Raw genomic sequence first — 26,318 nt, 5'->3', positions numbered from 1 at the left:
GCAGGATCCATACATAGCTTTAAGCAGAGGTATGATAAAGCTCACGCCTCAGGGAGAGTGACCTAGTAGCGATCAGTGAAGAGGCGGGGCCAGGAGCTCGGACTCGACCCCCGCAACCTCAACTAGGTGAGTACACACACACACACACACACACACACACACACACACACACACAGACACACACACACACACACACACACACACACACACACACACACACACACACACACACACACACACACACACACACACACACACACACACACACACACACACACACACACACACACACACACACACACACACACACACACACACACACACACACACACACACACACACACACACACACACACAGACACACACACACACAGACACACACACACACAGACACACACACACAGACACACACACACACACACACAGACACACACACACACACACAGACACACACAGACACACACACACACACATACACACACACACACACACACACACACACACACACACACACACACACACACACAGACACACACAGACACACACAGACACACACAGACACACACACACACACAGACACACACACACACACACAGACACACACACACACACACACAGACACACACACACACACACAGACACACACACACACACACACACACACACACACACAGACACACACACACACACACACACAGACACACACAGACACACACAGACACACACACACACACACACATACACACACACACACATACACACACACACACACACACACACACACACACACACACACACACACACACACACACACACACACATACACACACACACACACACACACACACACACACACACACACACACACACACACACACACATACACACACACACACACACACACACACACACACACACACACACACACACACACACACACACACACACACACACACACACACACACACGTCCTCGTAATGTACTGAGAAAGCCACTGGCCGCTGAAACGTCTACAAATAAAAATACCCAGATGTTGCACTTGTGTCTAATTCTTCATCTTAATGTTATTATCGATCGTCTCACCTACGTATTTTGTAGAGGTGAAGCGCGTCTTGCGTAGTGCGTCAGCTCGCTTACACTTTTTTTTACAAGTAAATGTAACTCTTGTGATTGGTCGACTTACCTTCATATTTTACACTAATACAAATACTTCCTTTGTGATTGGTTGACTCACAGACATAATTTTTATAGGAAAAGGAACACGTCATTCATGAGTGGCTGCAGGGGTAAGGGGGGTGGGGTGAGGGAGATGTAGTGTGAGGGAGGGGTGGGGTGAGGGAGAGGTAGGGTGAGGGAGGGGTGGGGTGATGGATGGATGGGGTGAGGGAGGCTGCCTTCGCGAGTTTCTCAATCCACCACCTGCACTCAACCAGAAAATTCTCTGGCCTCTTCACTGAAGGGAAGTTTACAGCCCCTCACTGAAGGGAAGTTTACAGCTCCCTCACTAAAGGGAAGTTTACAGTCCCTCAATGAAGGGAAGTGGGAAAGAGAGGCTAAATGGTACACAGAAAAGGTTAATGTCTCAACGAAGTAAATATAATCTTAAGAGAGAGATCACTGAGTTAGAGCAAAAACAACATAATCTGTCGTGCCAAACAGAAGGATGTGAATAAACGGTACAGAATACCACCAAGTTGATAACTGAGACACTGAAGAAGCTACTGGCGGGCGAAACCTTCCCTCAAAGGGAAGGAAAGACCCTTCAGGATATTGCAAGAAACCACAAATATTTCTCTTCGTATGAAAGTACAACGTTGTGCTGTTTGTTTACATTTACATTGGAAATGGGGAACACATTTTTTTCTCGTGTTGTAAATAATACCTGACAGCTGAGGCCACTTAGTGGAGATCGTGGTCAAGTGGTGAAGACCGTGACCACATGAGTGTGTTGGCTAGGCTAACACTTGCTGCTGGTAAGTGGTCTTCCTGACTCTTGAAAACATTTGCCTTATTGTGGTAATATTTCTGACACCTGCTGGAGACAATAGGTTAAAGAGTCTTGAACCACGGATATTGACATATTATTTTCTAACTGGGACGTTGTATCTGGAAACATGTGAAGAGCCTGACTGTAATTATGTCAGCTGACCTTTCCTTCAAAGAACACAATAAGACTAAGGTCACGACAGCCAGGAGGATGACAGGATGGGTAATGAGAACTTTCAAAACGAGGGTAATAATGTCACTGGTAATATTTTTCAAATCGCTATTGCTCTTTCATTTGGAATATTGACAAAATGCCCATGCACTCAGTCCCAAGCCTAGACTCGTGGAACTCTGTGTTCATTAAGAACTGCAAGAAACCCCTTTCACGGGCCCTAAGTATGCTATGGAGAAGGAGCATAGATGCAGGTGAGATTCCACAGTCACTGAAAACAACGGATATAGCCCCACTCCATAAAGTGGCAGCAAAGCAATAACTAAGAATTATAGACCAATAGCTTTAACGTCCCACATCATAAAAATCTTTGAAAGAGTTCTAAGAAGCAGGATTGCAAACCGCTTGGACTCCCAACAATTGCACAATCCAGGGCAACACGAGTTCAGACCAGGTCACTCCTGCCTCTCGCAACTACTGGACCACTATGATATGGTCTTGGATGCACTGGAAAACAAACAGAATGCAGATGTAGTATACACAGATTTTGCAAAAGCAAGTTTGCCGATAACACCAAATAGGCCGTCGAATTCATTCTGACGAGGACTTCTCCGACCACTGATGCAGTGGTCGGAGAAGTGGCAGATGCGGTTTAATATGAACAAATGCAAAGTTCTATACACTGGTCAGGAAAATAAGCATGCCACATGTAAACTAAATAATGTAGATCTTAATATTACTGTCTGCAAAAACGATTTACGAGTTCTGGTTGGCAGTAATCTGAACCCAAGAGAACAGTACATAAGTGTTAGCAATAAAGCTAACAGATTCCTTGGCTTCATAGCAAGAAGCATAAATAATAGGAGTCCTCAGGCTGTTCTTCAACTCTATATATCCTTGGTTGGGCCTCATTTAGATTATGCTGCACAGTTCTAGTCACCGTATTACAGAATGGACATAAATGCTCTGGAAAACATACAAAGAAAGATGACAAAGATGATCCCTTGTATCAGAAATCTTCCCTATGAGGACAGACTGAGGGCATTAAATCTGCACTCTGTAGAAAGGCGTAGAATTAGGGGGGGGGATATGACTGAGGTGAGGAGATAAGAACATAACATAAGAACGAAGGAACACTGCAGAAGGCCTATTGGCCCATGCGAGGCAGGTCCAAGTCTCCTACCGGCTTAAGCCAATGCACCCAACCAAGTCAGGTCAGGTCACATTGACTTAAGGGAGGAACACGGCAACCGACCTGGTAGCACAAGCTATCAGGCCTAACTCACACCCACCCACATCTACTCATGTATTTATCCAACCTATTTTTAAAGCTACACAACGTTCTGGCCTCTATAACGGTACTTGGGAGTTTGTTCCACTCATCCACAACTCTATTACCTAACCAGTACTTTCCTATATCCTTCCTGAATCTGAATTTTTCCAACATAAAACCATTGCTGCGAGTCCTGTCTAGGCTAGATATTTTCAGCACACTATTTACATCCCCTTTATTTATTCCTGTCTTCCATTTATACACCTCAATCATATCCCGCCTAATTCTACGTCTTTCTAGAGAGTGCAGATTCAGGGCCCGTAGTCTATCCTCATAGGGAAGGTTTCTGATACATGGGATCAACTTTGTCATCCTCCTTTGTACATTTTCCAGAGAATTTATATCCATTCTGTAATACGGTGACCAAAACTGTGCAGCATAATCTAAATGAGGCCTAACCAAGGATGTATAGAGTTGAAGAACAACCTGAGGACTCCTATTATTTATGCTTCTTGATATGAAGCCAAGGATTCTATTAGCTTTATTGCGAACACTTATGCACTGTTGTCTTGGTTTCAGATTACTGCTAACCAGAACTCCTAAATCTTTTTCGCAATCCGTAATATTAAGATCTACATTATTTAGTTTATATGTGGCATGGTTATTGTCCTGTCCAACATTTAGAACTTTGCATTTGTCTATATTAAACTGCATCTGCCACTTCTCCGACCACTGCATCAGTCTATTCAAATTTTCCTGGAGTGCTCGAATGTCCTCGTCAGAATGAATTCGACGGCCTATTTTGGTGTCATCGGCAAACTTGCCGATGTCGCTCTTTATGCCCTCATCTATGTCGTTTATGTAGATTGTGAACAGCAGGGGGCCCAACACTGACCCCTGTGGAACACCGCTCGTGACGCTTCCCCACTCTGATTTCTCCCCATTTATGCAAACTCTCTGCTGCCTATTTGTCAACCATGCCTCTATCCAGGAAAAAATTTCTCCTCCTATTCCATGTGCTTTAATTTTCCTCAATAGTCTCTGATGTGGGACCCTGTCAAAAGCCTTACTGAAGTCCATATACACAATATCATATTCATTACCATGATCTACCTCCTCAAATACCTTAGTGAAAAAAGTTAATAAATTCGTAAGGCAGGAACGCCCCTTTGTAAAACCATGCTGAGATTCGTTGATTAATTTATGCTTTTCAAGGTGGCTACGAACTGCCTCGGCAATTATTGATTCCATAAATTTTCCCACTATGGAGGTTAGGCTTATTGGTCTATAGTTCGAAGCTAAGGACCTGTCACCTGCTTTGAAAATAGGTATCACATTTGCCATTTTCCACTTATCTGACACCATGCCAGTTTGTAGTGATATGTTGAAAAGATTAGCCAAAAGTGTGCTAAGCTCCTCTTTACATTCCTTTAGAACCCTTGCATACAGTTCATCAGGGCCTGGGGATTTGTTAGGTTTTAATTTATCTATTTGCCTAAGGACCATGTCACTTGTGACCCTAATCGTGCACAGTTTATTATCGTCCTGTTCTACATAATTTATCATTACTGGAATATCGCTGGTATCCTCCTGTGTAAAAACTGAGAGGAAGTATGTGTTAAAAATTCTACACATTTCCTTATCACTGTCAGTGAGCTGACCCGAGGAACTTTTGAGTGGGCCTATCTTGTCCCTGATCTTACTTCTGTATACCTGATAGAATCCTTTTGGGTTAGTCTTCGATTCTCTTGCAACTTTAACCTCATAATCTCTTTTTGCTTTTCTAATTCCCTTTTTTATTTCTCTCTTTAACTGAATATATCGATTTCTTAATTGCCCCTCTCCTCTTTTGATTTGCCTATATATGCCTCTCTTTTGACCAATCAGATATTTTAATCTATTGTTCATCCATTTAGGATCATTTTTGTTTGATCTGATTTCCCTGTTTGGAACATAATTTGACTGAGCAGCAAGAACTATGCCCTGGAAAGCATCATATCGGCAACCATCACCACCTACCTGACCCTTAGTCAGGTCATTCCAGTTCAGCCCACCTAAGTAATTTTTCAGTCCGTTGAAATCCTAGAAGGAATAGTCCCGAATCTGCACACAGAAATCACTCCCTACGAAAGTAAAAGACTGGGCAGGCGATGCAAAATACCCCCAATTAAAAGTAGGGACACCATTGGTACACTAAGAGAAAACACCATAAGTGTCCGGGGCCCAAGACTGTTCAACAGCCTCCCATCAAGCATTAGAGGAATTACCAATAAACCCCTGGCTGCCTTCAAGAGAGAGCTGGACAGATACGTAAAGTCGGTGTCGGATCAGCCGGGCTGTGGCTCATACGTTGGACTGCGTGCGGCCAGCAGTAACAGCCTGGTTGATCAGGCCCTGATCCATCGGGAGGCCTGGTCATGGACCGGGCCGCGGGGGCGTTGATCCCCGGAATAGCCTCCAGGTAACTCCAGATAGAAAACAGGAATAAATAAAGGGGATGTAAATAGCGTGCTAAAAATATCTAGCCAAGACAGAACTCGCAGCAATGGTTTCAAGTTGGGAAAAATTCAGATTCAGGAAGGATATAGGAAGGTACTGGTTTGGTAATAGAGTTGTGGATGAGTGCTCCTTCCTTAAGTGAATGTGACCTGACCTGACTAGGTCCAGTAGGCCTGATGCAGTGTTCCTCCTTTTTTATGTTTTTAAGTGCGATCATGGTGTAATAACGCAAAAATGCGTGCTAAATGGATAACTGGCAAAGTGGGCAGATGGATCTTCAACTTTTTAACCAATCGAACACAAACAGTAGTTATAAACAGAGTTAAATCGGAGGCTGCCACAGTGAAGAGCTCTGTTCCACAAGGCACAGTAATCGCCCCCTGTTACTCATCCTCATATCAGACATAGACAGAGATGTAACCCACAGCACCGTATCATCCTTTGCAGACGATACTAAGATCTGCATGAGAGTGTCATCTACTGAGTGGGGGAGTGAGGGAAGGTGTGGGGGAGTGAGGGGAGTGAGGGAAGGTGTGGGGGAGTGAGGGAACGTGAGGGGAGTGAGGGAGAGTGAGAGAAGGTGAGGGACGGGGTGCGAAGGAGGAATGGACGTACGGAGAGAGAGAGAGAAAGCATGTGTAGTGATGGAGGAAGGGCGTGTGGAGTAGTGATAGAGGGAGGAAGGGCGTGTAGAGAAGTGATGGAGAGAGGGAGGGAGGGCGTGTAGAGGAGTGATGGAGTGAGTGTAGAGGAGTGATGGAGGGAGGGAGGAGGGTGTGCGGGTTAATGACCTACCTACCTACCTACCTACCTATCTGGCATCTACCTTCAGTCTACCTAAAGTTTACCTGGTGTCTACCTGGAATCTACCTGAAATTTACCTGATGTCTACGGGAAGTTTACTTGGAGTCTACCTGTAGGGTGTTTCGGGGGTCACTGCCCTCGAGGCTCGGTCCATGACCAGGCCTCGTGGTGAGTCAGGACCTAATCAACCAGGCTGTTACTGCTGGCCGCACGTAAACCGACGTACGAACCACAGCCCGGCTGGTCAGGTACTGACTTTAGGTGCCGGTCCAGCTCGTTTTAGAAGACAGCCAGGGGTCTATTGGTAATCCCCCTTATGTGTGCTGGGAAGCAGTTGAACAGTCTTGGGCCTGTTCATGTGTTGTATCTTATCGTGCTAATGGAACCCCTGCTTTTCACTGAGGGAATATTGCATCTCCTGCCGAGTCTTTTGCTTTCGTAGGGAGTAATTTCCGTGTGCAGATTTGGGGCCAGTTCCTCTAGGATTTTCCAGGTGTAAATTATATATCTTTCTCGCCTACGTTCCAGGGAGTACAGGTCAAGGGACTTCAAGTATTCCCAGTAATTAAGGTGCTTGACTGTGCTTATACCTGTAGTAAAGGTTCTCTGTATAGGTCTGCAGTTTCACCTGCCTTGAAAGGAACAAGCGACTTACAGAGAATCATCACTGGCTTGGCATCCCTTGGTTTAAAGGTTCTAGTTATCCATCTTATCCTCACAGATGTGTGAATGATACTTATGATCATCGAAGGTGATGGAGTGAGGGAGGGATGGAGTGAGGGAGGGATGGAGTGAGGGAGGGATGGAGTGAGTGAGGGATGGAGTGAGTGAGGGATGGAGTAAGGGAGGCAGGGTAGACATCCTGCACTGCACTCTTCACTATCGATCACAGCTGCTTCCTCTGCACTCTCTTCATTATTGATTTTTCCGCAACCTTTCCCTCTCCCCTTTCCCTCTCCCCTCTCCCCTTTCCCTCTCCCCTCTCTATTCCCCATATTCTTTCCCTTCCCCATTCGATCCCTCCCATTCTCACTCTCTTCCCCTCTATACCCATACATCACAACCTCCTCTCCCACCCACTCACCCATCCACCCACCTTCTCTCAACTTCACAAATGCTCATCACACCTTTTTTTTTTTTGCTGCATCCTTCCCTCCCTCTCTCCCTTGCCCTTCCTCCATCTCTCTTTTCCTCTCTTTCTTATTCCTCCCTTCAATTTTCCCTGCCTTCGCGACCCCATGCTCAGTAGAGCTTGTTGAGGGCGACTTGCACGGTACACTGCCATAGGTCTACTGGGAGATGAGGCGAGGTAGACCGTATCAGACCACCACAGACCAACACAGACCGCCACAGACTACCAGAGGCCAACACAGACCACCACAGACCAACACAGACCACCACAGACCACCATAGATCAACATAGGCCACCACAGATCAACACAGACCATCACAGATCAACACAAACCATCACAGACCACCACAGATCAACACAGACCACAATAGATCAACATAGACCACCACAGACCAGCAAAGACCACCACAGATCAACGCAGACCATCATAGACCACCACAGACCATCACAGATCAACATAGACCACCATAGATCAACACAGACCATCACAGACCAACAAGGTAAACAAAAAAAAATGATGTTCACTGGAAGCAAATTACAGTTCCTCAGATAAGGATAGACTGAGGAACTCACAGGGTGCACAGATCAACCAGGCTGTGATGGATATGTGGGTCAGCCGGCCACCAGCACCAACAGCCTGGTTAACCAGGCTAGCACCAGACGAGCCTGGCTCATGGCCGGGCTCCGAGAGTAGAAAAACTCTGATAACTCATTAAAGGTAGAGAGTGTTCACACATCACTGGACGGTCATCCCACTAATTACAAGAAACAAATGAAAGTCCCGTGAGTGATAGTGTAGCTCAACTGTCTACTGAGGAACACAATAAGGCAAGAGCTGCGACTGCCAGGATAATGGAAACTTTCAAAACAAGGGAAATAATGTCAAAGGTGACACTACAGAGGTGCCTTGTGCTTTCCAGCTTGGAGTACTGCTCAGTGTTGACCGCTGTAGCCAAGGTGAAAGATGGAAAATTATAGCGAGGTGTTTACTGCTTGTGTAGAGCCAATAAGGTATTTAAACTAGTGGGAGCAGCACCTCAGAGAATTGGAAATGTTCTCTCCAGAAAGAGAAAAAGAGGAAGATACATGATAACATGTACGTGGAAGATACAGGAGACTCTGGTCCCAAATCAGCACTCTACCATAACAATGTACTGGAGTGAGAGATTTACGAGAAAGTGTACAATATACCCAGTGACAAACACGGGAGCCACGGACACAGCAAGAGAACACTATATTAACATCTGTGGTCTGTAACAGATACAGAGATCGTTTATGGCCCACATAGAGCCAATGAAGCATTTAAATTACTGGGACTGCCTTAAAGTCTTAAATATGTACTCACTGGAGAGGAAGAGTGATATATGATAATATATACCTGGAAAGTACTTGAGGGCCTTGTTCCAAACCGGGTAAAAGAAGGAGTCCAGTGGGCACAATAAGGAAACACTATATCAACATCTGTGGCCCCAAATTATTCAACATCTTATCAGAAGATATCAGAAACACTGCTGAGACAAGTGTAGAAGTCTTCAAGAGGAAACTGAACAAGTATCTTCACCAGGTGCCAGATTAACCAGGCTGTAATGGATGTGGGTCAGCGGACCTCCAGTAGCAACAGCCTGGTTGACCAGGCAAGCATCAGACGAGCCTAGCCTATGGCCGGGCTCTGAGAGTAGAAAAGTTCTCGGAAATCATCAAAGGTATATTGTAACTTTTGATGCGTGATATTAGCGCCGCTGACCTGTAGTTTGTTTGGACCAGCGCTCTACTGCTGTCGTTGTGCGTAGGAGCTCTGACTGCATTTCTGGTGCTGGCGGTCCGCTGGCCTACACATCCATCACAGCCTGGTTAATTTGGCACCAAGCCTGTGATGATGCTCTCTAAGGCACACGTAGAGGCGTGATACCAACAGGTATGCATAAGCAACACAGCTGTTGCACGTCATTACAAAGTCTGGTTCCACATAATGTGTCATTATAAAGACAATACCGTGACAGACACAATACACAAATAACTCGCTACGTTTCGGTCTGACTTAGACCATTAACTAGTCATACCTGTATGACTACTTAATGGTCTAAGTAGGACCGAAACGTCGTCACAAATTTCATTCTTCTGTGTGCGGGTTATTTGTATCCTTTATACCCATACTCTCTCAGTCACTTGTTCTCTCTAGGCTGGAATATTCCTGCACACTGACAGCCTCTCTTATGGCAGACGAAATCACAGAACTGGAGAAAGTTCGGAAAACTTTCACTGCTGGTAAAAATTCAGTGAAGTATCTGAATGATCAGGAACTTCTGAAGTTCCATGAACTGTACTCCTTGGAACTTAGGCGAGACAAATACATCATAATTGGCATCTGGAAAATTCTGGAAGAAATGGTGCCAAATCTGTACACCGAATTACTCCATATGAGCGCAAGAGGGTCAGTAGACATTACAAAATATCTGCAGTGAAAAGCAGGTGTGTTGTGAGTACTCTAAATGATGATTCATTAAGTGTAAAGGGACCAAGACTTGAACTGGTATTCACATCAAACGTGACGTTTTGCGCCGTTTAACAACATTCCGTCGACCTGTAGACAACATTCCTCTTGTGGACGCCGCTATGCGTTCGCTTCCACAGCGCGGTGTTCAAGCGAACACTTGTTGGCGACCACTGAACATTAGGAGCATCTTGGAGAGGCTTATTCCTCACTGCCTACTTAGGAACGTGTCTCACTTCACATACTTAATATTTACCTCGTCTCCTCAGTCTTCCACTCATTCAGTCTTGCACTCACCCAGTCATCCGCTCACCCAGTCTTCCACTCACTCAGCCATGTCACAGAGGTGCTGGTAGCAGTCATCCTATTGTAAGGTCTGCTTTTGAGTGGTGCAGTGATGGGCCTACTATTGTAAGGTCTGTTTTTGAGTGGTACAGTGATGGGCCTACTATTGTAAGATCTGTTTTTGAGTGGTACAGTGATGGGCCTACTATTGTAAGATCTGTTTTTGAGTGGTACAGTGATGGGCCTACTATTGTAAGATCTGTTTTTGAGTGGTACAGTGATGGGCCTACTATTGTAAGATCTGTTTTTGAGTGGTATAGTGATGGGCCTACTATTGTAAGGTCTGTTTTTGAGTGGTACAGTGATGGGCCTACTGTTGTAAGGTCTGTTTTTGAGTGGTACAGTGATGGGCCTACTATTGTAAGGTCTGTTTTTGAGTGGTACAGTGATGGGCCTACTATTGCAAGATCTGTTTTTGAGTGGTACAGTGATGGGCCTACTATTGTAAGATCTGTTTTTGAGTGGTACAGTGATGGGCCTACTATTGTAAGATCTGTTTTTGAGTGGTACAGTGATGGGCCTACTATTGTAAGATCCTGCCTTGGCTTGTGCAGATGTCAATGAATGTAATTAACGGTTTTTCTTCTTGGAACTTTTACGGATCCGTGGTATATACGGATTCCGGAAAAAAAATTTGACAATGCGATAATGGGGTGAATACACAAAAAAGTGATAGAAATAGTTATAATGAATATTCAGTAGGCAAATGGATGTTCAACTTCACACAAATAACTCGCACATAAACCATACCACAATACTGAGGATTGAACTTGTGGCGAGTGAGTCGTAAAACTCCAGGTCAGCTGGCCCAGTGACTTACGCACTGGCCTGGAGTTTTACGACTCACTCGCCGCAAGTTCAATCCCCACCCGTGGGGACTGAACTAGTGGCAATCCTGTTATTACTATTTCATGAGTCAACTCACACATACGAGAGAAAAGCTTATGACAACGTTTCAGTCCGACTTGAACCCTTTACAAGTCACAGTAACACAAGAAGGTGAGGGAGCCAATATATATATATATATATATATATATATATATATATATATATATATATATATATATATATATATATATATATATATATATATAGGAGAAGGGGACAGGGACGGGACCAAGATATTCAACTTTCTGGCCAATGGAACACAAAATAGCAGCAGTAAACAGAGGAAAGTGCCGCAGGAACATAGCAGGAGCCCAGTAGTCCAAGGAACCCGTCTGGTACCTTCACTTTCTTATCCTTATACCAGACATATTGTAATTATAATCATGGAGGAGCGCTAAACCCGTAGGATTATACAGCGCCTGTGGGGAGGGGGTGGAAGGTATTCACAGATCCAATTCCTTAGATCAAGAGCCCCTCACCAGCGTCAAGGAACCTCGCTTGAGGGGCTACCAGACATAGATAACATTCACAAGTTTCGTATCATTTATGGATGATACCAAAATTAGAATAAAAATCACCTCAAAAGAAGACACGGAAAAATGGCAAGAAAATGTTCGCAGTCTTCCGGTAGAGAGTTGGAGGACAACATGTTCAGTGGTCACATCATGTTCAGTGGTCACATCATGTTCAGTGGTCACATCATGTTCAGTGGTCACAACATGTTCAGTGGTCACATCATGTTCAGTGGTCACATCATGTTCAGTGGTCACAACATGTTCAGTGGTCACAACATGTTCAGTGGTCACAACATGTTCAGTGGTCACATCATGTTCAGTGGTCACATCATGTTCAGTGGTCACATGTTCAGTGGTCACATCATGTTCAGTGGTCACATCATGTTCAGTGGTCACATGTTCAGTGGTCACATGTTCAGTGGTCACATCATGTTCAGTGGTCACAACATGTTCAGTGGTCACAACATGTTCAGTGGTCACAACATGTTCAGTGGTCACAACATGTTCAGTGGTCACAACATGTTCAGTGGTCACAACATGTTCAGTGGTCACAACATGTTCAGTGGTCACATCATGTTCAGTGGTCACAACATGTTCAGTGGTCACAACATGTTCAGTGGTCACAACATGTTCAGTGGTCACAACATGTTCAGTGGTCACAACATGTTCAGTGGTCACATCATGTTCAGTGGTCACAACATGTTCAGTGGTCACATCATGTTCAGTGGTCACATCATGTTCAGTGGTCACAACATGTTCAGTGGTCACAACATGTTCAGTGGTCACATCATGTTCAGTGGTCACATCATGTTCAGTGGTCACAACATGTTCAGTGGTCACAACATGTTCAGTGGTCACAACATGTTCAGTGGTCACAACATGTTCAGTGGTCACATCATGTTCAGTGGTCACATCATGTTCAGTGGTCACAACATGTTCAGTGGTCACATCATGTTCAGTGGTCACAACATGTTCAGTGGTCACAACATGTTCAGTGGTCACAACATGTTCAGTGGCCACATCATGTTCAGTGGTCACAACATGTTCAGTGGTCACATCATGTTCAGTGGTCACAACATGTTCAGTGGTCACATCATGTTCAGTGGTCACAACATGTTCAGTGGTCACATCATGTTCAGTGGTCACAACATGTTCAGTGGTCACAACATGTTCAGTGGTCACATCATGTTCAGTGGTCACATCATGTTCAGTGGTCACAACATGTTCAGTGGTCACAACATGTTCAGTGGTCACAACATGTTCAGTGGTCACAACATGTTCAGTGGTCACATCATGTTCAGTGGTCACATCATGTTCAGTGGTCACAACATGTTCAGTGGTCACAACATGTTCAGTGGTCACATCATGTTCAGTGGTCACAACATGTTCAGTGGTCACAACATGTTCAGTGGTCACAACATGTTCAGTGGTCACAACATGTTCAGTGGTCACATCATGTTCAGTGGTCACATCATGTTCAGTGGTCACATCATGTTCAGTGGTCACATCATGTTCAGTGGTCACATTATGTTCAGTGGTCACAACATGTTCAGTGGTCACAACATGTTCAGTGGTCACATCATGTTCAGTGGTCACATCATGTTCAGTGGTCACATCATGTTCAGTGGTCACATCATGTTCAGTGGTCACATTATGTTCAGTGGTCACAACATGTTCAGTGGTCACAACATGTTCAGTGGTCACATCATGTTCAGTGGTCACAACATGTTCAGTGGTCACAACATGTTCAGTGGTCACAACATGTTCAGTGGTCACATGTTCAGTGGTCACATGTTCAGTGGTCACATCATGTTCAGTGGTCACAACATGTTCAGTGGTCACATCATGTTCAGTGGTCACAACATGTTCAGTGGTCACATCATGTTCAGTGGTCACATCATGTTCAGTGGTCACAACATGTTCAGTGGTCACATCATGTTCAGTGGTCACAACATGTTCAGTGGTCACAACATCATGTTCAGTGGTCACATCATGTTCAGTGGTCACAACATGTTCAGTGGTCACATCATGTTCAGTGGTCACATCATGTTCAGTGGTCACAACATGTTCAGTGGTCACATCATGTTCAGTGGCCACATCATGTTCAGTGGTCACATCATGTTCAGTGGTCACAAAATACAAGATCGCCAGATGGAACAAAATACAAGATCGCCAGATGGAACAAAATACAAGATCGCCAGATGGAACAAAATACAAGATCGCCAGATAGAACAGAATACAAGATCGCCAGATGGAACAAAATACAAGATCGCCAGATGGAACAAAATACATCACCAGACGGAACAAAATACAACATCACCAGATGGAACAAAATACAAGATCGCCAGATGGAACAAAATACAAGATCGCCAGATAGAACAGAATACAAGATCGCCAGATGGAACAAAATACAAGATCGCCAGATGGAACAAAATACATCACCAGACGGAACAAAATACAACATCACCAGATGGAACAAAATACAAGATCGCCAGATGGAACAAAATACAAGTTCGCCAGATGGAACAAAATACAAGATGGCCAGATGGAACAAAATACATCACCAGACGGAACAAAATACAACATCACCAGATGGAACAAAATACAAGATCGCCAGATGGAACAAAATACAAGTTCGCCAGATGGAACAAAATACAAGATGGCCAGATGGAACAAAATACAAGATCGCCAGATGGAACAAAATACATCACCAGATGGAACAAAATACAACATCACCAGATGGAACAAAATACAAGATCGCCAGATGGAACAAAATACAAGATCGCCAGATGGAACAAAATACAAGATCGCTAGATGGAACAAAATACATGATCGCCAGATGGAACAAAATACAAGATCGTCAGATGGAACAAAATACAAGATCGCCAGATGGAACAAAATACAACATCACCAGATGGAACAAAATACAAGATCGCTAGATGGAACAAAATACAAGATCGCCAGATGGAACAAAATACAAGATCGCCAGATGGAACAAAATACAAGATCACCAGATGGAACAAAATACAAGATCGCCAGATGGAACAAAATACAAGATCGCCAGATGGAACAAAATACAAGATCGCCAGATGGAACAAAATACAAGATCGCCAGATGGAACAAAATACAAGATCGCCAGATGGAACAAAATACAAGATCGTCAGATGGAACAAAATACAAGATCGCCAGATGGAACAAAATACAAGATCGCCAGATGGAACAAAATACAAGATCGTCAGATGGAACAAAATACAAGATCGCCAGATGGAACAAAATACAACATCACCAGATGGAACAAAATACAAGATCGCTAGATGGAACAAAATACAAGATCGCCAGATGGAACAAAATACAAGATCACCAGATGGAACAAAATACAAGATCGCCAGATGGAACAAAATACAAGATCGCCAGATGGAACAAAATACAAGATCGCCAGATGGAACAAAATACAAGATCGCCAGATGGAACAAAATACAAGATCGCCAGATGGAACAAAATACAAGATCACCAGATGGAACAAAATACAAGATCGCTAGATGGAACAAAATACAAGATCGCTAGATGGAACAAAATACAAGATCGCCAGATGGAACAAAATACAAGATCACCTGATGGAACAAAATACAAGATCGCTAGATGGAACAAAATACAAGATCGCCAGATGGAACAAAAGACACATGAAAAACCTGGCGATAATAATGCCAGCTGACATGTCCTTCAAAGAACGCAATGAGGATAATGAGAACTTTCAAGACAAGGTTAATACTGCCGCTGGTGATACTGTTTATATCATTTGTACTCTCTCGCTTAGAATATTGTTCAGTGTTGACGACCCCGTTCACAGCTGGAACAAATACAGAGATTGTTCACGGCTCGCACAGTTATTAAAGCAACTAAATTACTGAAAACACCTTAAAGTGTGAGGGGGGGGGGGTAGTGGTGGGGGGGGTTGTGGTGGTGGCAGATGGGGGAGGGAAATGGTACTGATGAGAGGTGGAGGGGAATAGTAGTGATGGAGGAGAAGGGGATGACACTGGTGGTGGTAGATGCTAGTAGTAGTAATGGTGGTGGTAGAAAGATGTTAGTTGTAGTAGTGGCGGTGGTAGAGGGATGTTAGTAGTAGTAGTGGTGGTGGTAGAGGGATGCTAGTAGTAGTAGTAGTAGTGGTGGTGGTGGTAGAGGGATGTTAGTAGTAGTAGTGGTGGTGGTAGAGGGATGCTAGTAGTAGTAGTAGTAGTGGTGGTGGTGGTGGTGGTAGAGAGATGCAAGCAGTGGTGGTGGTAGAGGGATGCTAGTAGTGGTGATGGTTGTAGAGGGATGCTAGTAGTGGTGGTGGTAGAGGGATGCTAGTAGTAATGGTGGTAGATGCTTGTGGTGGTGGTAGAAGTCTGCTAGTAGTGGTGGTGGTAGAGGGATGCTAGTAGTGGTGGTGGTAGAGGGATGTTAGTAGTAGTGGTGGTGGTAGAGGGATGCTAGTAGTAGTAGCAGCAGTGGTGGTAGAGATATGCTAGTAGTAGTAGTAGTAGTAGTAGTAGTAGTAGTAGTAGTAGTAGTGGTGGTGGTGGTAGAGATGCCAGTAGTGGCAGTGGTGGCAGAGAGATGCTAGTAGTGGTAGTGGTGGTAGAGAGATGCTAGTAGTACTAGAAGTAGTAGTGGTAGAGAGATGCTAGAAATGGTGGTGGTAGAGGGATGGTAGCAGAGGTGCTAGAGGGATGCTAGCAGTGGTGGCGGCGGTAGAGAGATGCTAGCAGTGGTGGTGGCAGAGGGATGTAGTAGTAGTGATGGTGGTGGTAGGGATGCTAGTAGTAATAATAGTAGTGGTGGTGGTAAAGGGATGCTAGTAGTGGTGGTAGTGGTAGAGAGATGCTAGTAGTGGTGGTGGTAGAGGGATGCTAGTAGTGGTGGTGGTGGTAGAGGGATTCTAGTAGTGGTGGAAGAGGGATGCTAGTAGTGGTGGTAGAGGGATGCTAGTAGTGGTGGTAGAGGGATGCTAGTAGTGATGGTAGAGGGATGCCAGTAGTGGTGGTAGAGGGATGCTAGCGGTGGTGGTGGTGATAGAGGAATGCTAGTAGTGGTGGTGGTGGCGGTATAGGGATGCTAGTAGTGGTAGTAGAGGGATGTTATTAGTGGTGGTGGTAGAGATGCTAGTAGTAGTGGTGGTGGTGGTAGAGGGATGCTAGTAGTGGTAGTAGAGGGATGTTATTAGTGGTGGTGGTAGAGATGCTAGTAGTAGTAGTAGTGGTAGAAAGATGCTAGTAGTGATGGTGGTATAGGGATGCTAGCAGTTGTGGTGGTGATAGAGGGATGCTAGTAGTGGTGGTGGTGGCGGTATAGGGATGCTAGTAGTGGTAGTAGAGGGATGCTATTAGTGGTGGTGGTAGAGATGCTAGTAGTAGTGGTGGTGGTGGTAGAGGGAAGCTAGTAGTGATAGAGGGATGTTAATAGTGGTGGTGGTGGTAGAGGGATGCTAATAGTAGTAGAGAGATGCTAGTAGTGGTGGTGGTGGTATTGAGATACTAGTATTAGTAGTGGCGGTAGAGAGCTGCTAGTAGTGGTGGTGGTGGTAGAGGGATGCTAGTATTGGTAGTGGTGGTAGCGAGCTGCTAGTAGTGGTGGTGGTGGTGGTAGAGGGATTCTAGCAGTGGTGGTGATGGTAGAGGGATGCTAGTAGTGGGAATGGTGGTAGAGAGATGCTAGTAGTGGGAATGGTGGTAGAGAGATGCTAGTAGTGGGAATGGTGGTAGAGAGATGCTAGTAATGGTGGTGGTGGTAGAGAAATGCTAGTAGTGGTGATGGTGGTAGTGTTGAAAGGGAGGTGGTGGAGCTGTGGTAGGCCTATGAGACTTGACCAGCACGGCCTACGTCCGTGGGCCTCGCCGCTGCAGGTTACCATAGCGACGCTCCCCTCACTCAGCCTATGCAAGGGGAGAGAACAAATCAATTTCCTAACTTCACTAACCCCTCTTTTTGCCCCTCTCTCTCAAAATCTTCAAGTCAACTCTCAGCTGCACTTTACTAGTCTTAGTCAAGTTAAGTCATCTACACTCTGCTGTAGGGTTTCTACGCTCTTGGTTATCTACACTCTTGGTTATCTATACTCAAAGTTATCTACACTCTAGATTGTCTACACTCTAAGTTATCTACATGAAAGCTAAACGCGATCAATCAGAGCATTATTGAGGCTGGTGGCACTCTGAGGCTGTCCACGCCCAGCAGGTGGGCGTGAGGCTCTACCTAACATGTATCTAGTACCTGCCTTCAAGAATACTTTGCTCCTCCACATTCCCCCCCCCCACTCTCTCTCTCTCTCTCTCTCTCTCTCTCTCTCTCTCTCTCTCTCTTTCCTTCTTTCCACACTTGCACATCCCTCCTTCCCCTTCCACCTATCCCTCATCAGTTTTTTAATGAAAACTGTCTCAAAATCTTTGATTTAGTGTGTGTGTGTGTGTGTGTGGGAGAGAGAGAGAGAGAGAGAGAGAGAGAGAGAGAGAGAGAGAGAGGGGGGGGGGGGGGGGGGAGAGAGAGAGAGAGAATATGTTTGCACTCCTTAAAGCACTATCAATATTCTATACGTAGGGGAGAGGAGATACCTGATAATGCATACATGAAAGATTTTTGAAGGTCAGGTCCCCAACCCGCACACTGACATAACTTACACTCAGAGGAAGACATAAAATAAACCCATTGAAAAGCAGGGGCGCCACGGGCACAATAGAAAACTCTGTATAAACATCTGACACCCAAGACTCACCTAGGTGCTATCATCAGGTACCAGAAATATTGGCAAAAAAAGACGTACAAAACTTTCAAGAGAAAATCTGGACCAATATCTCATTACAAGTACCTTATCGTACAGCTTTGTGGTGGCTATGGGATCTACAGAAAGGCAGTGTCCTGGCACCTCTGCTGTTTCTCATCCTCACAGTATACACACAAAAAACACCAATCACAGTTTTGTTTCATCATTTGCAGATAACACTAAAATAAGCATTAAAGTCACTACAGTAGAATACACTGAAAAATTGCAGGAAGATAAAATCAGTGTTTTCCAGTGGGCAGTAGAGAACAACAACGTTCAGTGGTGATGAGTTCGAGCTGCTTAGGTACAGAAAGAATGAAGAACCCAATAGAAATACAGTATACAAAACTCAAGAGGATCGCCAGATAGAACGAAAAGAACATGTGAAAAACCTGAGAGTATTATGTCAGCTGATCTTTCTTTCAAAGAACACAATATGCCCAAGGTCACGACAGCCCGGAAGATGGTGGGGTGGATAATAAGAACTTTCAAAACAAAGGAAATAATGCTAATGGTGGTATTTTTCAAATCACTTGTGCTTTTCATTTGGAATATTGTTCAGGGTAGGAGAAATATCAGAGCTGGAACATATACAGAGATCGTTTATGGCCCGAATAGAGTCAATAAAGTATTTAAATTACTGGGATGTTTTAAAGTCTTAAATATATACTCACTTGAGCGGAGGAGAGAGAGATATATATGATAATATATACTTGGAAAGTATTAGGGCCTTTTTCAAGTTTGCACACTGCCATGACAACATCCTGGAGTGAGAGATTTGGAGAGAAGTGCAAAATAAATTCAGTAAAAAGCTGGTGTACCGTGGGCACAATAAGAGAACATTGTATCAACATCCATGGCCCCAGATTATTCAACATCTTACCAGAAGATAAGTATCTCCACCAGAAGCAAGATCAATCAGGCAGTGATGGATATGTGGAGCTGTGGGCCACCAACAGCAACAGCCTGGTTCACCAGGCAAGCATCAGGTCACAGTGGTCATCTCACAGTAACTACATATCACTGACTACCTCCACTTCAGTGACAGTAAACTCGAAGTTATACAAACATTAAACAGTGTCAAAAACAAGTGTCGTAAAAGCCAGGAAATGACGGGGAGGATAATGATGCCACTGGTGATGCTCAAATTCCTGTGCTTTCTCACTGTTCAGTACTGACGGCTCCATGAAAGGCAGGAGACATCAGAGCTGGGACTGATACAGAGATCGTTTATTTCCTGCAGTGAAGCAATAGCATTTTAGCTACTGGGAACGCCTAAACTTACTGAATATGTATTCCTTGGAGCAGAGGAGAGATGCATGTTATTATGTATATGAAAGATACTTGAATGCCTTGTGTCTAACCTACACAGTACTGCAACAATTTGCTGGAGTGAGAGATGTAGGAGGAAGTGTGAAATAAACTAAGCAAAAACCTGGGGAGCTACTGGAACAATGAATCAACATCAGTGGGCCACCAACCAATAATAGAAATAATGCTGAAACTAGTGTAGACATCTTCAAGAAGACAATGAATCACTACCTCTCGGATGTGCCAGTTGTGATGGGTATGTGGGCCAGCGGGGCATCAGCAGTCTGGTAGATCATAAGAGCTACATAAATGCCTGTGCCCCAGGCCAGGCTTCAATAGTAGGAAAACTTTAGAAAAAAGCAGTCATAGGTACATGACAGGCGTGCACAACCCAGGACAACATGGGTTTACAGCAGATCATTTCTGCCTCTTGCATGTGCTGGGCTACTTAAGTGATGGTCTTGGATGTACTGAAAGACAAATGACATGCCTATGTAATGTACACAGACTTTGCAAAGTCCTTCAAGAAGTGTATTCAAGGTGCGATACAAGACAGGAAGGTAAACTAAGGCAGTAATATACTTTGTTCAGAACAATGTTTATTTTTTTAATACATTACTCTCTAAACATGACTTTCTAAATCATTATCTGGAACATGGGATGACGTGAATACAGAGGAAGGCGAGGTATATTGGTGTCACCTGCAGCAAGTGTTGGTGTCACCTGCAGTGGGTGCTGGTGTCACCTGCAGCAAGTGTTGGTGTCACCTGCAGCAAGTGTTGGTGTCACCTGCAGCAAGTGTTGGTGTCACCTGCAGTAAGTGTTGGTGTCACCTGCAGCAAGTGTTGGTGTCACCTGCAGTGGGTGCTGGTGTCACCTGCAGCAAGTGTTGGTGTCACCTGCAGCAAGTGTTGGTGTCACCTGCAGCAAGTGTTGGTGTCACCTGCAGCAAGTGTTGGTGTCACCTGCAGCAAGTGTTGGTGTCACCTGCAGTAAGTGTTGGTGTCACCTGCAGCAAGTGTTGGTGTCACCTGCAGCAAGTGTTGGTGTCACCTGCAGTAAGTGTTGGTGTCACCTGCAGCAAGTGTTGGTGTCACCTGCAGCAAGTGTTGGTGTCACCTGCAGCAAGTGTTGGTGTCACCTGCAGCAAGTGTTGGTGTCACCTGCAGCAAGTGTTGGTGTCACCTGCAGCAAGTGTTGGTGTCACCTGCAGTAATTGTTGGTGTCACCTGCAGCAAGTGTTGGTGTCACCTGCAGTAAGTGTTGGTGTCACCTGCAGCAAGTGTTGGTGTCACCTGCAGCAAGTGTTGGTGTCACCTGCAGCAAGTGTTGGTGTCACCTGCAGTAAGTGTTGGTGTCACCTGCAGTGGGTGCTGGTGTCACCTGCAGTGTTGGTATCACCTGCAGTAAGTGTTAGTATCACCTGCAGTGGGTGCTGGTGTCACCTGCAGTAAGCGTTAGTATCACCTGCAGTGGGTGCTGTGTCACCTGCAGTGTTGGTATCACCTGCAGTGGGCGCTGGTGTCACCTGCAGCAAGTATTGGTGTCACCTGCAGCAAGTGCTGGTGTCACCTGCAGTAAGTTTTGGTGTCACCTGCAGTAAGTGTTGGTGTCACCTGCAGCAAGTGTTGGTGTCACCAGCAGTAAGTGTTGGTGTCACATGCAGTAAGTGTTGGTGTCACCTGCAGTGGGTGCTGGTGTCACCTGCAGCAAGTGTTGGTGTCACCTGCAGTAAGTGTTGGTGTCACCTGCAGTGAGTGCTGGTGTCACCTGCAGTAAGTGTTGGTGTCACCTGCAGTGGGTGCTGGTGTCACTTGCAGCAAGTGTTGGTGTCACCTGCAGTAAGTGTTGGTGTCACCTGCAGTGGGTGCTGGTGTCACCTGCAGTGGGTGCTGCGTGTATCCCCCAATATAAATTAGTCAAGCTGCCTTGCGATACAACACTTTATGACTTTACGATGTTCTTGTCAGTGTGAACGTAGTCAGCTTCTAAACATCACGTACAAGTGATGTTCTCCACAGTGAGAATCTGCGTCTACCCAGACCCTGGCATGTCCATTTTTCTGCTTATGAATAACACGAGGTTTTTAGAAGGATATATGTTTTGCATGTGTGTTGTGTTGGAAAACTCTAGCGTGAAGGATCTTTGCTGTTCCCCAGATGTACGAGGAATAACTGACTTGACTCAATATACAATAGTAACAACGAAAGCTATCTCTGTAAAACAAATGATAAACCCGTATGGGTTATACAGAATGATCCCTGTTGAAGTCTTCGGGATGGGTGGACTACATGGGGAAGGGGGAGGGGGAGTTGCCGGCCTGCACAACAACTGTGACAAGGCTCTGGGAGCAGACAAACTGTGGGAACTCATCAGAGGTAAAGGTATCAAGGTCAAGCCTGTGTTAAAATAATATACTTTGTGGCAAAGTAGAGTGCTTTACTTTTCTGCGTAGTCCCATTATGGTTCGTGATAACAGCGTTTTGTTTGTGTCATTGCAGGGCTGGTGGGAAGCGTGGTCCCCGGCGCAGAGACGTGTGCTGTCATGAAGGAGGGTGGCGAGAGTGACAAGGACCCAGGCACCGCCGCCCTCACCCACAAAACGGGCGGCGCCGACCTGGGCATCAGCCTGGGGGCACATCTGGGGGCGAGCCGGCACCTGGCGGGAGGACACCATCACCGTCACCACCACCTCGGCGGCGGGGGTGGCCTTGCGGGGTTCCCTGGCCTGCATCACCCGCTGCAACTGGCCGCACTCTCCTCGCAGCAACAAGCAGCGGCCGCCGCTGGCATGCTCTACCCATCTTTACTCGGCGCCAACCTAAACCCAGCAACGCTGATGGCGTCTCTGGCAGCGGCTAGATCGAGTCATCAGTTCCTTGGACAACCACCTTCAGGACCACCGCCTGGCATGGCCCCAACAACTACCACCCTGGCCAGCCTGCACGCCACGCTGGCCGCCGCAGACACATCCCGCCAACGAGACCTCCTGGCCACTATGGCCGCTGCTGACTCTGCACGACAGCGCGATCTTCTAGCAACCCTCTCCAAGCTAGCAACTACCTCAGCCAACACATATTTACCTCACCATGACTCTCCAGTCAAGCCAGATTCATCTGCGATGGATTCCGGAAGACACGGAAGCCCGATGTCGCCAGCATCATTTTCTTCGTCCAGTGGCCTCGGTGGCTCGCCTTCCCTTGCGCCGCCCATCACCCATCCAAACCTTGTTTGTGCCAACATGGCCGCCAGTATCACCACGGGAGGACTCGGGTCGGAGACGCCATCTCCCACGGCAGGCTCGTCGCCTCCTGGTAGCAATGGTCGCCTTGATCTTTACATGAGCACTACGCCTACGCGAAAATCATCAAATGGCCGCCCAGATCGAATTTTTACGTGCAAGATTTGTAATCGAAGCTTTGGTTATAAGCATGTGCTTCAGAACCACGAGCGGACTCACACAGGTGAAAAACCATTTGAGTGTAAAGAGTGCCACAAAAGGTTTACGAGAGATCATCACCTCAAGACTCACATGAGGCTTCATACAGGAGAAAAGCCTTACCACTGTACACACTGCGACCGCCAATTCGTCCAAGTCGCCAACCTTCGACGTCACCTGCGTGTTCATACAGGAGAGCGACCGTATTCCTGCGAGTTGTGCTCTTCCCGGTTTTCAGATTCAAACCAGCTCAAGGCTCACATGCTTATTCACAAAGGAGAGAAACCATTTGAGTGTGGTCGGTGTTCGGGACGGTACAGACGGCGTCACCACCTCATGCACCACAAGTGTCCAAATGATCCCGAAAATGACAGGCGATTAGACACTATACAATATAGCGAAAGCGATACCTACTCCTTGGGACCTGAAGATGATGATGATGATGAATTCAACGAGGAAGATTTGCCTCCCCCAGCGACGCTACTGGATGATGAGCCGCTACAGTTAGAGAAACGGCGGGAGAGAAAAAGTCGTGATCCTCGTCGAGTGATCAGTCATCCCATGAACGAAGTGATGAGCAGTGTTCGTCTGGTGGGCACGGCTCACCTGCTCCGTGGCTTGCACTCTGCCTTGCCCGAGCAAACAGAACCCGAGGATTTGAGTGTAGCTGGCACTCGCGGTCGCAACAGAAATTATTCGGGCATGTCGGCTGTGTCTAGCGTGTCGGGGTTCCCAGTGAGTGAGCTCGACTACTCTCGGGATTCGCTAAGCGCCACCAGGGAAGACGACGCTAGCGAAGGCGTCGGTGACTCCAGGTTCCCACGACAATGCGAGGACGAGGAGCCCATGTCCTCGCAGACGTGAAGAACGCCAACCCTTCTCCAGTAGTTCGTCCTGACACAACGACTCAACAGAACCCTCCAACCAACCTTTGGAGCGCCCTACATGCACACGCCCCTGTACGCCCACGCCACACACCGCCAAGGTGCTGTGTGCCACCTACGCCCTTCGCTTGGCGCCTCTTGTTGGAGTTGAAAGATTATATATATATTGGGCGCCAAGCGACGTGCAAGGTGCCGCCCCTGTCCATAAATATTCTGAAACGTTGCCTTCCACTTTTCTTCTTTTTGTAAGTGTTTTCAACCGTTGATGCGGGAGATGAGAGGCCAACCTCTGCTGTCCTACCTCTCTGGCCTTACACACCAGTACCCAACCCGCCAAATTCTCAGCCTGAAACTAATCTGACGATTTTCTAATGATATCTCCGATGGAGAAGATTCGCACCCCGCGGTCGCCCTTTTCTAGACTGTGATCATTTTAAAGGTCTCGAAGCTCTTTATCCACAAAAATCGCACACATTTTCAAAAATATTGAATGAGGAGAGTCGAGTAAACAACTTTCCCGACATAATTTGACTCAGGGTGATCCCAAACTGTGACTTTAATAACATAATTTAGAATCAACTCAAATGTTGTCTGGTGAAAGAAGGATTCTCACGCTTCATCCATAACCCTCTCCCCTTCACACACAAGCACAGGTATCTAGTCTCCCATAGGCAGGCACATACACGTATATATGCATGTATATACAAATACACAAGCGAGGACGTTGACCCTTGACACGACCTCCAGGTAGACATAATTATGTACATATATAAACACTCACTCGTTGGCTTGGAAAGTTTGTCTCCAAATTATCTAAATTCGCAGAGACCTGAACAAACTTCCTTATTACACATAAGAAAGTACAGGCATCAGACCACTGGCCGAGATCAACACCGTTACTAACCAAGCAAAATAATCTGAATAACGTTACCAAACACGCAGCGATGAGTCATGTACAGTGGTTGTTGTGTACAAGCTGCACTGATACACACATCATGTGCAAGAAGACACATACACACTTATGATTTTTCCTTTAATGCATAACTCGATACATACCCCGCCTACACATACACATACTCTCACGATTTATCTAACTTTCTAATTTATTGTCCAACTTCTACTATTATCAGTATGTATGTAAATTTAAGATCTTTAATATTTTAAGTATAAACGCGAGAATTATTATTATTATTATTATTATTATTATTATACTCAACATGGGAGGTTCCTTGACAGTGGTAATGGACGTTCGACCTCAACTAGGTGGTAATCATGCTCAGTTCAAGGATGGGGAGGGTAGATCGAACTTCTTGGATCGAAAGCACTTTACGAGCAGCCAGGCAAACCCTTTGAAAGTACATTGAGAGTCAAGTGCCGGAGACTGGGAGGTAGGTAGTGTGGTGACCCCTCAAGTCTACAACCACAGTGTGTTCGTACGTAGCATCATCACTGTTAATAAAACACCATCACTGTTAATACCACACCGTCACTGCTAATACCACACCATCACTGTTAATACCACACCATCACTGTTAATATCACACCATTACTGCTAATATCACACCATTACTAATACCATACCATCACTGCTAATACCACACCATCACTGCTAATATCGCACCATCACTGCTAATACCACGCCATCACTGCTAATATCACACCATCACTGCTAATACCACACCACCACTGCTAATACCACACCATTATTGCTAATATCACACCATCACTGCTAATACCACACCATCACTGCTAATACCACACCATTACTGATAATACC

At 45.6% G+C, this 26,318-nt stretch overlaps 1 protein-coding gene across 1 annotated transcript in view; it reads left to right on the top strand.

Annotated features, from left to right (window-relative positions):
• LOC128700424 (protein krueppel-like) overlaps positions 1-25,777 on the top strand; it is a 403,712-nt gene extending 377,935 nt beyond the window's left edge. The window contains exons 3-4 of the mRNA XM_070099981.1: positions 22,720-25,264; positions 25,484-25,777. Of these exons, the coding sequence (XP_069956082.1) occupies positions 22,764-24,521 (1,758 nt within the window). The 5' untranslated portion in view covers positions 22,720-22,763 and the 3' untranslated portion in view covers positions 24,522-25,264; positions 25,484-25,777. The remainder of the gene's footprint in view (positions 1-22,719; positions 25,265-25,483) is intronic.
• The last annotated feature ends 541 nt before the right edge of the window (positions 25,778-26,318 follow it).

Source organism: Cherax quadricarinatus, chromosome 71, assembly GCF_038502225.1.
Source record: "Cherax quadricarinatus isolate ZL_2023a chromosome 71, ASM3850222v1, whole genome shotgun sequence".
Taxonomy (NCBI): domain Eukaryota; kingdom Metazoa; phylum Arthropoda; class Malacostraca; order Decapoda; family Parastacidae; genus Cherax; species Cherax quadricarinatus.
This window is presented reverse-complemented; position numbering and strand designations above follow the sequence as displayed.